At 41.9% G+C, this 14475-nt stretch overlaps 1 protein-coding gene across 2 annotated transcripts in view; it reads left to right on the forward strand.

Annotated features, from left to right (window-relative positions):
• Positions 1–14475, forward strand: part of DUS2 (dihydrouridine synthase 2) — a 438383-nt gene that overhangs the window by 194899 nt on the left and 229009 nt on the right. For both annotated transcript variants that reach the window (XM_053699495.1, XM_053699494.1), the window contains exon 6: positions 7991–8051. In XM_053699495.1, coding sequence (XP_053555470.1) covers positions 7991–8051 — 61 coding nt within the window. The remainder of the gene's footprint in view (positions 1–7990; positions 8052–14475) is intronic.

A 14475-nucleotide genomic window follows, 5' to 3' on the forward strand; every position in this document is an offset into this window, starting at 1 on the left:
GATTTGCTCCCTCCCTTCATCCGTGTCCTAAAGCTTTGGTATTGGTTCCCACAAGTAAGGATGACGCCGTGGACCGGACACACCTATGTTGGAGAAAACAGAATTTATGTTTACCTGATAAATTGCTTTCTCCAACGGTGTGTCCGGTCCACGGCCCGCCCTGGTTTTTTAATCAGGTCTGATAATTTATTTTCTTTAACTACAGTCACCACGGTACCATATGATTTCTCCTATGCAAATATTCCTCCTTTACGTCGGTCGAATGACTGGGGAAGGCGGAGCCTAGGAGGGATCATGTGACCAGCTTTGCTGGGCTCTTTGCCATTTCCTGTTGGGGAAGAGAATATCCCACAAGTAAGGATGACGCCGTGGACCGGACACACCGTTGGAGAAAGCAATTTATCAGGTAAACATAAATTCTGTTTTTCTTTATTTTTAAAGTAATGTTAGGCTTACTGATTAGTTACTTGCGTTGTGGGGTTTGGCAGGTTAGGGATTAATAGATTTATTTTGTTAATTGCGATGTGGATTAATGGCGGTTTAGGGGTTAATAGATTTATTAGGTTAATTAGCAATGTGGGTTAATGGTGGTTTAGGGGTTAATATATGCATTAGGTAGTTTGCGATGTTGGGGTTGGCGGATTTAGGGGTTAATAATTTTATTAGATGGTTGTTTTTTTCTTAATACTTAATGCGGGCGGTTAGTTGTTTTTTTTAACACTTACTGTGGGCCTTTTTTTTTTTTTTTTTTTTTAATGCTCCGTTTGCCTTCACTGCATCCCGGTGGATTCTGAAAATGGCAGGGATTCCTTTCCTTTGATGATGCGTGCGCAACTGGCGACGGACGCATTACAAACGCAATTACTTGTTCTACCTTATTTTATAAATATTGTCTGCACCTATAAGTTCCTGCCTCTGCCTGCCACTGTGAGAGTGGAAGTCTCCTGTTCCTACATTGATGCAGAGTGCTAGTTAGTTGGGAGACTGAGAGTTCACAGACTGCTTATACAGCACCTGTGGGTGCTCAACACTTGTGAGTGTTATCGTTTTATTACATCTATACTGTTTTTTGTGACTGTACTAGGCCATGTGGCGCCCTTGACCTTTTTCTTTATCTTTTTTACTTTTAAACTGTACCAAAACTGCAAAACAAATGTAATCTTTGTCTCTGCTAACCAGAAGTGCACAATACAGTTGAATGCAACATCACTAATGTTGGCTACTTTCACAGGGTGCAAGAATATGTAAACTGCAAGATGGCAGTGCCCAGTATGAAAATGCAGAGCTTTACCATCCTGTGCCTGTAAAGAGTAAGAAAATGGCTCTGAAGAGAACTGCAAGCATCAGGGTTAAAACAACAGCATCAAAACACGATTTAGAATCCTCAAGAAACAAATTAGTAGTCTTGACAACCAAACTTAAAATAAATAATATTCTCTCTCATTATATTAGATACAAGTTATCCCATGTACAGTATTTAATCTTTTTTCTGGCTTTAAATTGCCTGGAGTTATCTTTCTAATATTATTTTCCTTCTTAATATGAGGAGAGTCCATGGTTTCAATCCTTACTTGTGGGAAATACAGAACCTGGCCACCAGGAGGAGGCAAAGACACCCCAGTCATTCTTTGCCTTTCATGACAGGAGGTTGGCAGAGAAGTGTCAGAAGATACGGAGTAGTTCCTTATGGAGGGTAGTACTCTTCGGAATGGGACTGGAGTTTTAAGTAGTCTTGTCAGCCTCTCAGTGAGAGCATTGGCGAATGTTAGGGTCTGGAGATGCAGGGAGAGTCTTTCTGCGAACCCATCGAGACTCGTATTAACAGCTCCTAAGCAATCAGTGTTGACGAGTTTCACTGCCTGCTTTTATCACTCAAGTCCATTTCAGGAGCGATGCTACAAGACTGTCAAACTTGAGAGGCTTTGTATCTGTTCCACGTTTAATTTTTTTATACACATTTAACGCAAGAAGATAGGGTGACTCCTTTTATCTGTATGGAATCAAGGGGATTATTGAGCAGGGGGATTTATCGCATAATTTACTTTATTATGTTTTATGCTGCGACATTTGTAAGATGAGGCTCAGGCAGATGTTGGAACATTCAGGTTTTACTTTTGTTTTGGATAGCTGCGCAGCCTGTTAGGTTTGGCGCGCTTATTCCTGTAGCAGGGGCTGCCCTGCATGGCGCATAATGTGACCGGGTGTGGTCACACTGTCTTCTCTTTCATGCGGTGTACAGAAGACGAAGTGGTTTTTCTGTGGGACCTGGGTCATAGGAGGTGGTGAGTGCCCCAGCCATTGGGGTATAAAGGTGCCATTTATCTTTTTCTATAGTCCATCTTACAAGCGCAAGCTATGGAGGAGGGTACACCCTCTTTTCCTAAGTCTAATACCTGTCTATATTGTGAGGAGTCTACGGTATATCGGCTTGCTCAATTATGTTCCACATTCCTTGATAAAGTAAGAAAACCAAGATGTTTAGTACCACTGAGCCGTCCACCTCTGAGGTGTCTCCGTCCTGTGAGGTGCGTTCCCTGCAGTCATCTCCTATTACACATGCGCTTCCTATTGCACTGCTAATCCTCCTTCTGGAGGGGCACTCTTACCGCCAGACTTTACTGAGCAGCTACAAATGTCAGTGTCTGCGGCCTTCAGTGCTTTACCTCGCCCTGCTAAGCGCAAGTGAAAGGTCAAATATTGCTATCCTTCCCAGGGGTCATCTACTAACTTGTTGTATTTATCTGATTCAAGATTATCCGCTGATGAAGACGCCTCTGATACTTCAGTGGATGCTCTTTCTGGGTCGGAATCTGCTGCCTCTAAGCCTCCAGCTGCGGAGGAACCAGACTTTAGATTTAGTATTGAACACTTACCTGAATAGTCCAAGGGAACTTGGAAACCGACTCAGTCTTGGAATAAATCTAAGCAGAACAAGAAGCCCGCCGAACCAAAGTCAGCATGAAGGGGCGGTCCCCGATCCGTCTCTGGATCGTGTTGGGGGCAGACTATCTCTCTTTTTGGAGGCTTGGCTGGGGTCCTGGAGGTCTTCGCTCAGGGATACAGGATAGGTTTCAAATCTCATCCAGGGGCAGATTCCTCTTCTCAAACCTGTCTTCAAGACTAGAAAAACGAGAGGCTTTTCTAGGGTGCGTGAGGGATCTCTCCTCCCTGGGAGTAAGTGTACCGGTTCTTCTAGCAGAGAGAGGTCTGGGGTACTACTCAAACCTTTTTGTGGTCCCAAAGAAGGAGGAAACTCTTCACCCCGATCCTGGACCTAAAGTGCTTAAACAAGTTCCTGCTGGTCCCATTGTTCAAGATGGAGACGATAAGATCCATTCTGCCTTTAGTTCAAGAAGGACAGTTCATGACCACGATAGACTTGAAGGTTGCTTACCTTTACGTTCCAATCCACAAGGAACACTTCAAGTTACTAAGATTCGCTTTCCTGGACCAGCACTTCCAGTTTGTAGCGCTTCCATTTGGTCTAGCTACTGCCCCAAGAGTCTTTACGAAGGTATAGCAGTAGCGCCATACTTAGATGACATCCTGGTTTAGGCACCATCCTGTTGGCTGGCAGAGGACCATTCAAAAGCTCTTCTTTTTCTCCTTCAATCTCATGGATGTAAGATAAACTTAGAAAAGAGTTTTCTTGTTCCCAGTACCAGGGTGGAATTCCTGGGTACGATACTAGACTCAATATCCATGAAGATATTTCTTACAGACCAGAGACATTACAAAATAACTTCCAATTGTCTTGCCCTACAGACCTCCTTAAGGCCCTCTGTGGTCCATGTATGGAGGTAATTGGGCTCATGGTTTCCAACATAGACCTCATTCCATTTGCCAGATTCCATCTCAGACCTCTTAAGCTGTGCATGCTGAGTCAGTGGAATGGCGACCACTCGGATCTGTCGCAACAGATTTCTCTGGACAACTGATCGAGAGAATCGGTCTCTTGGTGGCTCTGTCCAGATCACCTGTCCCAAGGGACATCTTTCTTGAAACCATCCTGGGAGATTGTAACAACGGACGCAAGTCTTTCAGGATGGGGAGCTGTTTGGGGTGCTAGGAAGGCACAACAGGGCCTGTGAACTTGAGAGGAATCTCTCCTCCCGATCAACATTTTGGAACTTTGAGCGATCTGCAATGCTCTAAAGGCTTGGCCTCTTCTGGGTTCGTCGCAATTTATCAGATTCCAATCAGACAACATAACCTTGGTGGCTTACATCAAGCATCAGTGGGGAACGAGGAGCTCCCTAGCAATGAGGGAAGTATCTCGGATTCTGGAATGGGTGGAGGCCCACAACTGCTCGCTGTCAGCGATTCACATTCCGGGTGTGGACTACTGGGAAGCGGATTTTCTCAGCAGACAATCCTTTCATCCGGGGGAATGGTCTCTCCACTCTGAGGTGTTTGCGGAGATTTGCAACAGATGGGGGACGCCGGAGATAGATCTCATTGCGTCCCGGCTCAATACCAAGCTACCCAGATATGGGTCATGGTCCAAGGATCCTCAGGCAGAGCTAATAGATGCATTTGCAGTGCCTTGAAGGTTCAATCTATTTTAAATTTTTCCACCGTTACCTCTTCTTCCTCAGGTAGTGGCCCGCATCAAACAGGAGCAAGCTTTGGCAATACTAATTGCTCCATCGTGGTTGCAAAGGATGTGGTTTGCGGACCTAGTGGGGATGTCAGCATCCCCTCCATGGAGGTTACCCTGTCGCAGGGATCTGCTGGAACAGGGTCCTTTTGTTCATCAAAATCTAGATTCTCTGAGGCTGACTGTGTGGAGATTGAACGCTTAGTCCTAGCCAAGAGAGGTTTTTCTGAGAGAGTGATTGATACTCTCATTCAAGCTCGAAAGCCGGTCACTCGTTGCATCTATTATAAGGTGTGGAGGACCTACTTGTTCTGGTGTGAAGACAGTGGATTCCTTTGGCATAAGGTCGAGGTTTCCAGGATTCTTTCTTTTCTCCAGGATGGTCTGGAAAAGAGCCTTTCTGCTAGTTCCCTAAAGGGACAGATTTCGACCCTATCTGTTTTATTGCACAAGAGGCTCGCTGAGCTTCCTGATCAGTCTTTTGTTCAGGCTCTGGCTAGAATCAGGCCTGTGTTTAGATCTTCCGCTCCTCCTTGGAGTTTAAATCTAGTTCTTAAAGTTTTGCAGAGAGCTCCGTTTGAGCCTATGCATGTGGTTGACATTAAATTACTGTCTTGGAAGATTATTTTTATGCTGGCTATTGCTTCGGCGCGCAGAGTCTCTGAGATGGCTGCCCTGCAATGTGAGCCTCCTTACCTAGTTTTTTATGCTGATAAGGCTGTTCTTCGTACTGGGTTAGGTTTTCTCCCTAAGGTCGTTTCTGATCGCAACATCAATCAGGAGATTGTGGTTCCTTCCTTGTGTCCTAATCCTTCTTCAAAGGAACGGTTACTTCATAATTTGGATGTGGTTCTGGCTTTGAAGTTCTATCTTCAAGCTACAAAGGAATTTAGACAGAATTCTTTGTTTGTTGTCTATTCTGGGAAGCGTAGAGGGCAGAAGGCCTCTTCCACTTCCTTATATTTTTGATTGAGGAGTCTTATTCGCTTAGCATATGAGACAACGGAACATAAGCCTCCTCAGAGGATTAAGGCTCATTCAACTAGAACTGTGGTCTCCTCTTTGGCTTTTAAGAATGAGGCCTCTATGGAGCAGATTTTTAGGGCGGCTACCTGGTCCTCACATACCTTTTCAAAATTTTACAAGTTTGACAGAAGCAGCTTTTGGGAGAAAGTTTTTACAGGCTGTGCTGCCCTCAGAATAGGGTCCCCCTCTCTTTTTACCCTCCCGTTGTTATTCAGTGTCCTCTAGAGTTTGGGTGTATTTTTCCCACAAGTATGGAATTAAGCCATGGACTCTCCTCATATTAAGAAGGAAAACATCAATTATGCTTACCAGATAATTTCCTTTCATTCTGTATGAGGAGAGTTCACGGCCCCCGCCCGTGTTCTCCGTTGGGCAGACCAAAATTTTTGTTTATTCTTCTGGCGCCCTTTATACCCTGATATTTATCCTACTGTTCCTTTTTCTTTTTAAAGATACCATGAGTCCACGGATTTCATCCTTACTTGTGGGATATCGCCTCCTGGTCAGCAGTAGCTCCTCCCTTCCCTCCCACTCCAGTCATTCTCTTTGCCTGTGTTAGTAATAGAGGGAGGCAAAGTGAGGTGTTAGTTATAGAGTTGTCGGAATGTTCATTAAAAGGACAGATTTCTGCATTATCTATTTTGTTACACAAGTGTCTGGCAGATGTTCCAGATGTTCAATCTTTTTGTCAGGCTCTGACCAGAATCAGGCCTGTATTTAGACCAATTGCTCCTCATTGGAGTTTGAATTTAGTTCTTAAAGTTCTTCAAGGGGTTCCGTTTGAACCTATGCATTCCATAGATATTAAGTTATTATCTTGGAAAGTTTTATTTTTGGTTGCTATATCTTCTGCTTGCAGAGTATCTGAGCTTTCGGCATTACAATGTGATTCTCCTTATCTTATTTTTCATTCGGATAAGGTGGTGTTACGTAGCAAACCTGGTTTCCTTCCTAAGGTTGTTTCAAATAAAAATATTAATCAGGAAATTGTTGTTCCTTCTTTGTGTCCTAATCCTTCTTCTAAGAAGTATCGTCTGTTACATAATTTGGACGTGGTCCATGCCTTGAAGTTCTACTTACAGGCGACTAAGGATTTTCGTCAATCGTCTTCCTTGTTTATTGTTTTTTTCAGGGAGACGTAGGGGCCAGAAAGCTACGGCTACCTCTTTCTTTTTGGCTGAAGAGTATCATTCGTTTTGCATATGAGACTGCTGGACAGCAGCCTCCTGAACGAATTACGGCTCATTCCACTAGGGCTGTGGCTTCCTCATGGGCATTCAAAAATGATTCTTCTGTTGAACAGATTTGCAAAGCTGCAACTTGGTCGTCTCTTCACACTTTTTCAAAATTTAACAAATTTGATACCTTTGCCTCAGCTGAGGCTGTTTTTCGGAGGAAAGTTCTTTAAGCAGTGGTGCCTTCCGTTTAGGTTCCATGTCTTGTCCCTCCCTTTTCATCCGTGTACTATAGCTTTGGTATTGTATCCCACAAGTAAGGATGAAATCCGTGGACTCATCGTATCTTTAAAACGAAAAGGAAATTTATGCTTACCTGATAAATTTGTTTCTTTTTAGATACGATGAGTCCACGGCCCACCCTGTTTTATAGACAGGTCTTTATTTTTGTTAAACTTCAGTCAACTCTGCACCTTGGCTTTTCCTTTCTCTTCCTAACTTCGGTCGAATGACTGGAGTGGGAGGGAAGGGAGGAGCTATATATACAGCTCTGCTGTGGTGCTCTTTGCCTCCTCCTGCTGACCAGGAGGTGATATCCCACAAGTAAGGATGAAATCCGTGGACTCATCGTATCTAAAAAGAAACAAATTTATCAGGTAAGCATAAATTTCCTTTTTCCCTTGGCAGAATGACTGGGATATGAGGGAAGTGGTGGGAGGGGGCGTTATTTAAACCTTTGGCTGGGGTGTCTGCCTCCTCCTGGTGGCCAGGTTCTGTATTTCCCACAAGGAATAAAGCCGTGGACTCTCCTCATACAGAAGGAAAGGAAATTATCTGGTAAGCATAATTTATGTCTTTCTGATACAATTTCCTTTATGGAGATTATTTATTGAAAATTCTCAGATCCATCCCAGTAGTCTGATTTATTCCACATAAATAGGCACGTGTAAGTTTACCATTGCAATCTGACAAACAGTTATCCAGTGTATTGAGGTACAGCTGTAAAGGTTAGCATGTTCCAGCATGCAGATCATCATGCTTTATGCTCTGAGATGAACGGGCAGAAGACACCTGCTGACATATTAATTATACTATGGTCTCACACCAGTGGGTGCAATAACACCTGCTGCTTTTGGACTGTAGAAACCTGTCTTGTTTTTTTATGTAGAATTTGTTGTTTTTCTTGTAGAGAGAATGATGTTGCTGCCATTGATATAAACATGGGCTGCCCAAAAGAATATTCTACCAAGGTACGTAAATAATTTTACATTTTATTTAGCAACTTAATTTTTTATGTTATTAAAAGGACACAAAACTGGAAATTTGGGTCAGTGAAAAGTATGTGTGTGTGTGTGTGTGTATGCAGTTGCACTATATGGCCAAAAGTATGTGGACACCCCTACGAAATATTGCGTTCAAGTTTCAGTAACACCAACAGGTGTATACATTCCATCACATCTCTCCTTTAATTTGTTCCCAATTATCCATTATACATGCAGGAGTGTATTAAATTGTTTACAAATAGCTCCTTAGCCTTTATATTGGCATTTGAAATAGCTGATTAAGCCTGTAGTATTCCTACATATACTGAAAGTTTCTTTACCTAGGTATAGGCTATTGACAAACAATGTAAACACAGCCTCAGAAGAAATTACACAGTGGGAGGTGGAAGAGATGAAGTAAAATGTTACGGCTAGATTTAGAGTTTGGCGGCCAAAGGGGTGCGTTAGCTACGCGTGCTTTTTTTCTCCCGCACCTTTTAAATACAGCTGTTATTTAGAGTTCACAGAATGGCTGGGTTTTCAGTGCGTTAGGCTCCAAAAAGGGAGCGTAGAGCATAATTTAACACCACTGCAACTCTAGATACCAGCGGTGCTTACGGACGTGGCCAGCTTCAAAAACGTGCTCGTGCACGATATCCCCATAGAAAACAATGGGGCTGTTTTAGCTGAAAAAAAACCTAACACCTGCAAAAAAGCAGCGTTCAGCTCTTAACGCAGCCCCATTGTTTTCTATGGGGAAACACTTCCTACGTCTGCACCTAACACTCTAACATGTACCCTGAGTCTAAACACCCCTCACCTTACACTTATTAACCCCTAATCTGCCGCCCCCGCTATCGCTGACACCTACATATTATTATTAACCCCTAATCTGCCGCTCCCTACACCGCCGCAACATACCTTATAGTTATGTACCCCTAATCTGCTGCCCCTAACACCGCCGACCCCTATATTATATTTATTAACCCCTAATCTGCCCCCCACAACGTCGCTGCCAGCTACCTACAATAATTAACCCCTAATCTGCCGATCGGAGCTCACCGCTACTATAATAAATGTATTAACCCCTAAAGCTAAGTCTAACACTAACACCCCCCTAAGTTAAATATAATTTTTATCTAGCGAAATAAATTAACTCTTATTAAATAAATTATTCCTATTTAAATCTAAATACTTACCTGTAAAATAAACCCTAATATAGCTACAATATAAATTATAATTATATTGTAGCTATTTTAGGATTAATATTTATTTTACAGGCAACTTTGTATTTATTTTAACCAGGTACAATAGCTATTAAATAGTTAAGAACTATTTAATAGCTACCTAGTTAAAATAATTACAAAATTACCTGTAAAATAAATCCTAACCTAAGTTACAATTAAACCTAACACTACACTATCAATAAATTAATTAAATAAACTACCTACAATTATCTACAATTAAACCTAACACTACACTATCAATAAATAAATACAATATCTACAAATAAATACAATTAAATAAACTAACTAAAGTACAAAAAATAAAAAAGAACTAAGTTACAAAAAATAAAAAAATATTTACAAACATTTGAAAAAAATGACAATTTTAAACTAATTACACCTACTCTAAGCCCCCTAATAAAATAACAAAGACCCCCAAAATAAAAAAATGCCCTACCCTATTCTAAATTACAAAAGTTCAAAGCTCTTTTACCTTACCAGCCCTTAAAAGGGCCCTTTGCGGGGCATGCCCCAAAGAATTCAGCTCTTTTGCCTGTAAAAAAAACATACAATACCCCCCCCCCAACATTACAACCCACCACCCACATACCCCTAATCTAACCCAAACCCCCCTTAAATAAACCTAACACTAAGCCCCTGAAGATCTTCCTACCTTGTCTTCACCATGCCGGGTATCACCGATCGTTCCAGGCTCCGAAATCTTCATCCAAGCCCAAGCGGGGGCTAGACATCCATCATCCGGCTGAAGTCTTCTATCAAGCGACGGCTGAAGAAGTCCAGAAGAGGCTCCAAAGTCTTCATCCTATCCGGGAAGAAGAGTAGATCCGGACCGGCAACCATCTTCTTCCAAGCGGCATCTTCTATCTTCATCCAATGACGACCGGCTCCATCTTGAAGACCTCCACCGCGGACCCATCTTCTTCTTCCGACGACTTCCCGACGAATGACGGTTCCTTTAAGGGACGTCATCCAAGATGGTCGTCCCTCGAATTCCGATTGGCTGATAGGATTCTATCAGCCAATCGGAATTAAGGTAGAAAAATTCTGATTGGCTGATGGAATCAGCCAATCAGAATCAAGTTCAATCCGATTGGCTGATCCGATCAGCCAATCAGATTGAGCTCGCATTCTATTGGCTGATCGGAACAGCCAATTGAATGCGAGCTCAATCTGATTGGCTGATTGAATCAGCCAATCGGATTGAACTTGATTCTGATTGGCTGATTCCATCAGCCAATCAGAATTTTCTTACCTTAATTCCGATTAGCTGATAGAATCCTATCAGCCAATCGGAATTCGAGGGACGACCATCTTGGATGACGTCCCTTAAAGGAACCGTCATTCGTCGGGAAGTCGTCGGAAGAAGAAGATGGGTCCGCGGTGGAGGTCTTCAAGATGGAGCCGGTCGTCATTGGATGAAGATAGAAGATGCCGCTTGGAAGAAGAAGGTTGCCGGTCTGGATCTACTCTTCTTCCCGGATAGGATGAAGACTTTGGAGCCTCTTCTGGACTTCTTCAGCCGTCGATTGATAGAAGACTTCAGCCGGATGATGGATGTCTAGCCCCCGCTTGGGCTTGGATGAAGATTTCGGAGCCTGGAACGATCAGTGATACCTGGCATGGTGAAGACAAGGTAGGAAGATCTTCAGGGGCTTAGTGTTAGGTTTATTTAAGGGGAGTTTGCTTTAGATTAGGGGTATGTGGGTGGTGCATTGTAATGTTGAGGGGGGGGGGTATTGTATGTTTTTTTTACAGGCAAAAGAGCTGAATTCTTTGGGGCATGCCCCGCAAAGGGCCCTTTTAAGGGCTGGTAAGGTAAAAGAGCTTTGAACTTTTGTAATTTAGAATAGGGTAGGGCATTTTTTTATTTATTTATTTATTTATTAGGGGGCTTAGAGTAGGTGTAATTAGTTTAAAATTGTTGTAATTTTTTTCTAATGTTTGTAAATATTTTTTTATTTTTTGTAACTTAGTTCTTTTTTATTTTTTGTACTTTAGTTTATTTAATTGTATTTATTTGTAGGAATTGTATTTAATTTATTTATTGATAGTGTAGTGTTAGGTTTAATTGTAGATAATTGTAGGTAGTTTATTTAATTAATTTATTGATAGTGTAGTGTTAGGTTTAATTGTAACTTAGGTTAGGATTTATTTTACAGGTAATTTTGTAATTATTTTAACTAGGTAGCTATTAAATAGGTATTAACTATTTAATAGCTATTGTACCTGGTTAAAATAATTACAAAGTTGCCTGTAAAATAAATATTAATCCTAAAATAGCTAAGATATAATTATCATTTATATTGTAGCTATATTAGGATTTATTTTACAGGTAAGTATTTAGATTTAAATAGGAATAATTTATTTAATAAGACTTAATTTATTTCGTTAGATAAAAATTATATTTAACTTAGGGGGGTGTTAGTGTTAGGGTTAGAATTAGCTTAAGGGGTTAAACAATTTATTAGAGTAGCGGTGAGCTCTGATTGGCAGATTAGGGGTTAATACTTGAAGTTAGCTGTCGGCGATGTTAGGGAGGGCAGATTAGGGGTTAATACTATTTATTATAGGGTTATTGAGGCGGGAGTGAGGCGGATTAGGGGTTAATACATTTATTATACTAGCGGTGTACTTCGGTCGGCAGATTAGGGGTTAATTATTGTAGGTAGCTGGCGGCGACGTTGTGGGGGGCAGATTAGGGGTTAATAAATATAATATAGGGGTCGGCGGTGTTAGGGGCAGCAGATTAGGGGTACATAGGGATAACGTAGTTGGCGGCGGTGTACGGAGCGGCAGATTAGGGGTTAAAAAATTTAAATATAGTGGCGGCGATGTGGGGGGACCTCGGTTTAGGGGTACATAGGTAGTTTATGGGTGTTAGTCTACTTTAGAGCACAGTAGTTAAGAGCTTTATAAACCGGCGTTAGCCCAGAAAGCTCTTAACTACTGACTTTTTCTTCTGTTATGTGTGATCAGTCCACGGGTCATCATTACTTCTGGGATATAACTCCTCCCCAACAGGAAATGCAAGAGGATTCACCCAGCAGAGCTGCATATAGCTCCTCCCCTCTACGTCAGTCCCAGTCATTCTCTTGCACCCAACGACTAGATAGGATGTGTGAGAGGACTATGGTGATTATACTTAGTTTTTATGACTTCAATCAAAAGTTTGTTATTTTAAAATAGCACCGGAGCGTGTTATTACTTCTCTGGCAGAGTTTGAGGAAGAATCTGACAGAGATTTTTTACTATGATTTTAACCGGAGTCGTTAAGATCATATTGCTGTTCTCGACCATCTGAGGGAGGTAAAGGCTTCAGATCAGGGGACAGCGGGCAGATGAATCTGCATTGAGGTATGTGGCAGTTTTTATTTTCTGAATGGAATTGATGAGAAAAGCCTGCCATACCGTTAAAATGACATGTATGTATACACTTCAGTATTCTGGGGATGGTATTTCACCGGAACTACTGTGTTAAGGTCACTAATCCTTTTAATAACTATTCTCATGTTAAACGTTTTTGCTGGAATGTAGAATCGTTTACATTGCTGAGGTACTGTGTGAATAAATGTTTGGGCATTATTTTCCACTTGGCAGTTTTTTGCTTTAATTGTGACAGTTTCGTTTCTCTTCACTGCTGTGTGGGAGAGGGAGGGGCCGTTTTTGGCGCTCTTTGCTACGCATCAAAAAATTCCAGTCAGCTACTTTTATATGTCCTGCATGATCCGGTTCATCTCTGACAGATCTCAGGGGTCTTCAAACTTCTTTGAAGGGAGGTAAATTCTCTCAGCAGAGCTGTGAGAATTCTTATAGTGACTGTGTATAAAAAACGTTGTTTTGTTTTTCTTATGTACAAATTTAATTAGTGTTGTTTTTTACTAATGGGAACAAACCTTTGCTAAAAGTTGTGTTGTTTTAAAATTTGATGCAATAACTGTTTTTCAGTTCATTATTTCAACTGTCATTTAATCGTTAGTACCTCTTTGAGGCACAGTACGTTTTTTGCTAAAAAAGATTATAACCAAGTTGTAAGTTTTTTGCTAGTGTGTTAAACATGTCTGACTCAGAGGAAGATATCTGTGTCATTTGTTCCAATGCCAAGGTGGAGCCCAATAGAAATTTATGTACTAACTGTATTGATGCTACTTTAAATAAAAGTCAATCTGTACAATGTGAACAAATTTCACCAAACAGCGAGGGGAGAGTTATGCCGACTAACTCGCCTCACGCGACAGTACCTGCATCTCCCGCCCGGGAGGTGCGTGATATTTTGGCGCCTAGTACATCTGGGCGGCCATTACAGATAACATTACAAGATATGGCTACTGTTATGACTGAAGTTTTGTCTAAATTACCTGAACTAAGAGGCAAGCGTGATCACTCTGGGGTGAGAACAGAGTGCGCTGACAATGCTAGGGCCATGTCTGATACTGCGTCACAGCTCGCAGAGCATGAGGACGGAGAGCTTCATTCTGTGGGTGACGGTTCTGATCCAAACAGATTGGACTCAGATATTTCAAATTTTAAATTTAAATTGGAGAACCTCCGTGTACTACTAGGGGAGGTCTTAGCAGCTCTCAACGATTGTAACACTGTTGCAATACCAGAGAAACTGTGTAGGTTGGATAAATACTTTGCGGTACCGGCGAGTACTGACGTTTTTCCTATACCTAAGAGACTAACTGAAATTGTTACTAAGGAGTGGGATAGACCCGGTGTGCCGTTCTCACCCCCTCCAATATTTAGAAAGATGTTTCCAATAGACGCCACCACTCGGGACTTATGGCAAACGGTCCCCAAGGTGGAGGGAGCAGTTTCTACTTTAGCTAAGCGTACCACTATCCCGGTGGAGGATAGCTGTGCTTTCTCAGATCCAATGGATAAAAAATTAGAGGGTTACCTTAAGAAAATGTTTGTTCAACAAGGTTTTATATTACAACCCCTTGCATGTATCGCGCCGATTACGGCTGCGGCAGCATTTTGGATTGAGTCGCTTGAAGAGAACCTTAGTTCCTCTACGCTAGACGACATTACGGACAGGCTTAGAGTCCTTAAACTAGCTAATTCTTTCATTTCGGAGGCCGTAGTACATTTAACCAAACTTACGGCTAAGAACTCAGGATTCGCCATACAGGCACGCAGGGCACTGTGGCTAAAATCCTGGT

Source organism: Bombina bombina, chromosome 1, assembly GCF_027579735.1.
Source record: "Bombina bombina isolate aBomBom1 chromosome 1, aBomBom1.pri, whole genome shotgun sequence".
Lineage (NCBI taxonomy): Eukaryota > Metazoa > Chordata > Amphibia > Anura > Bombinatoridae > Bombina > Bombina bombina.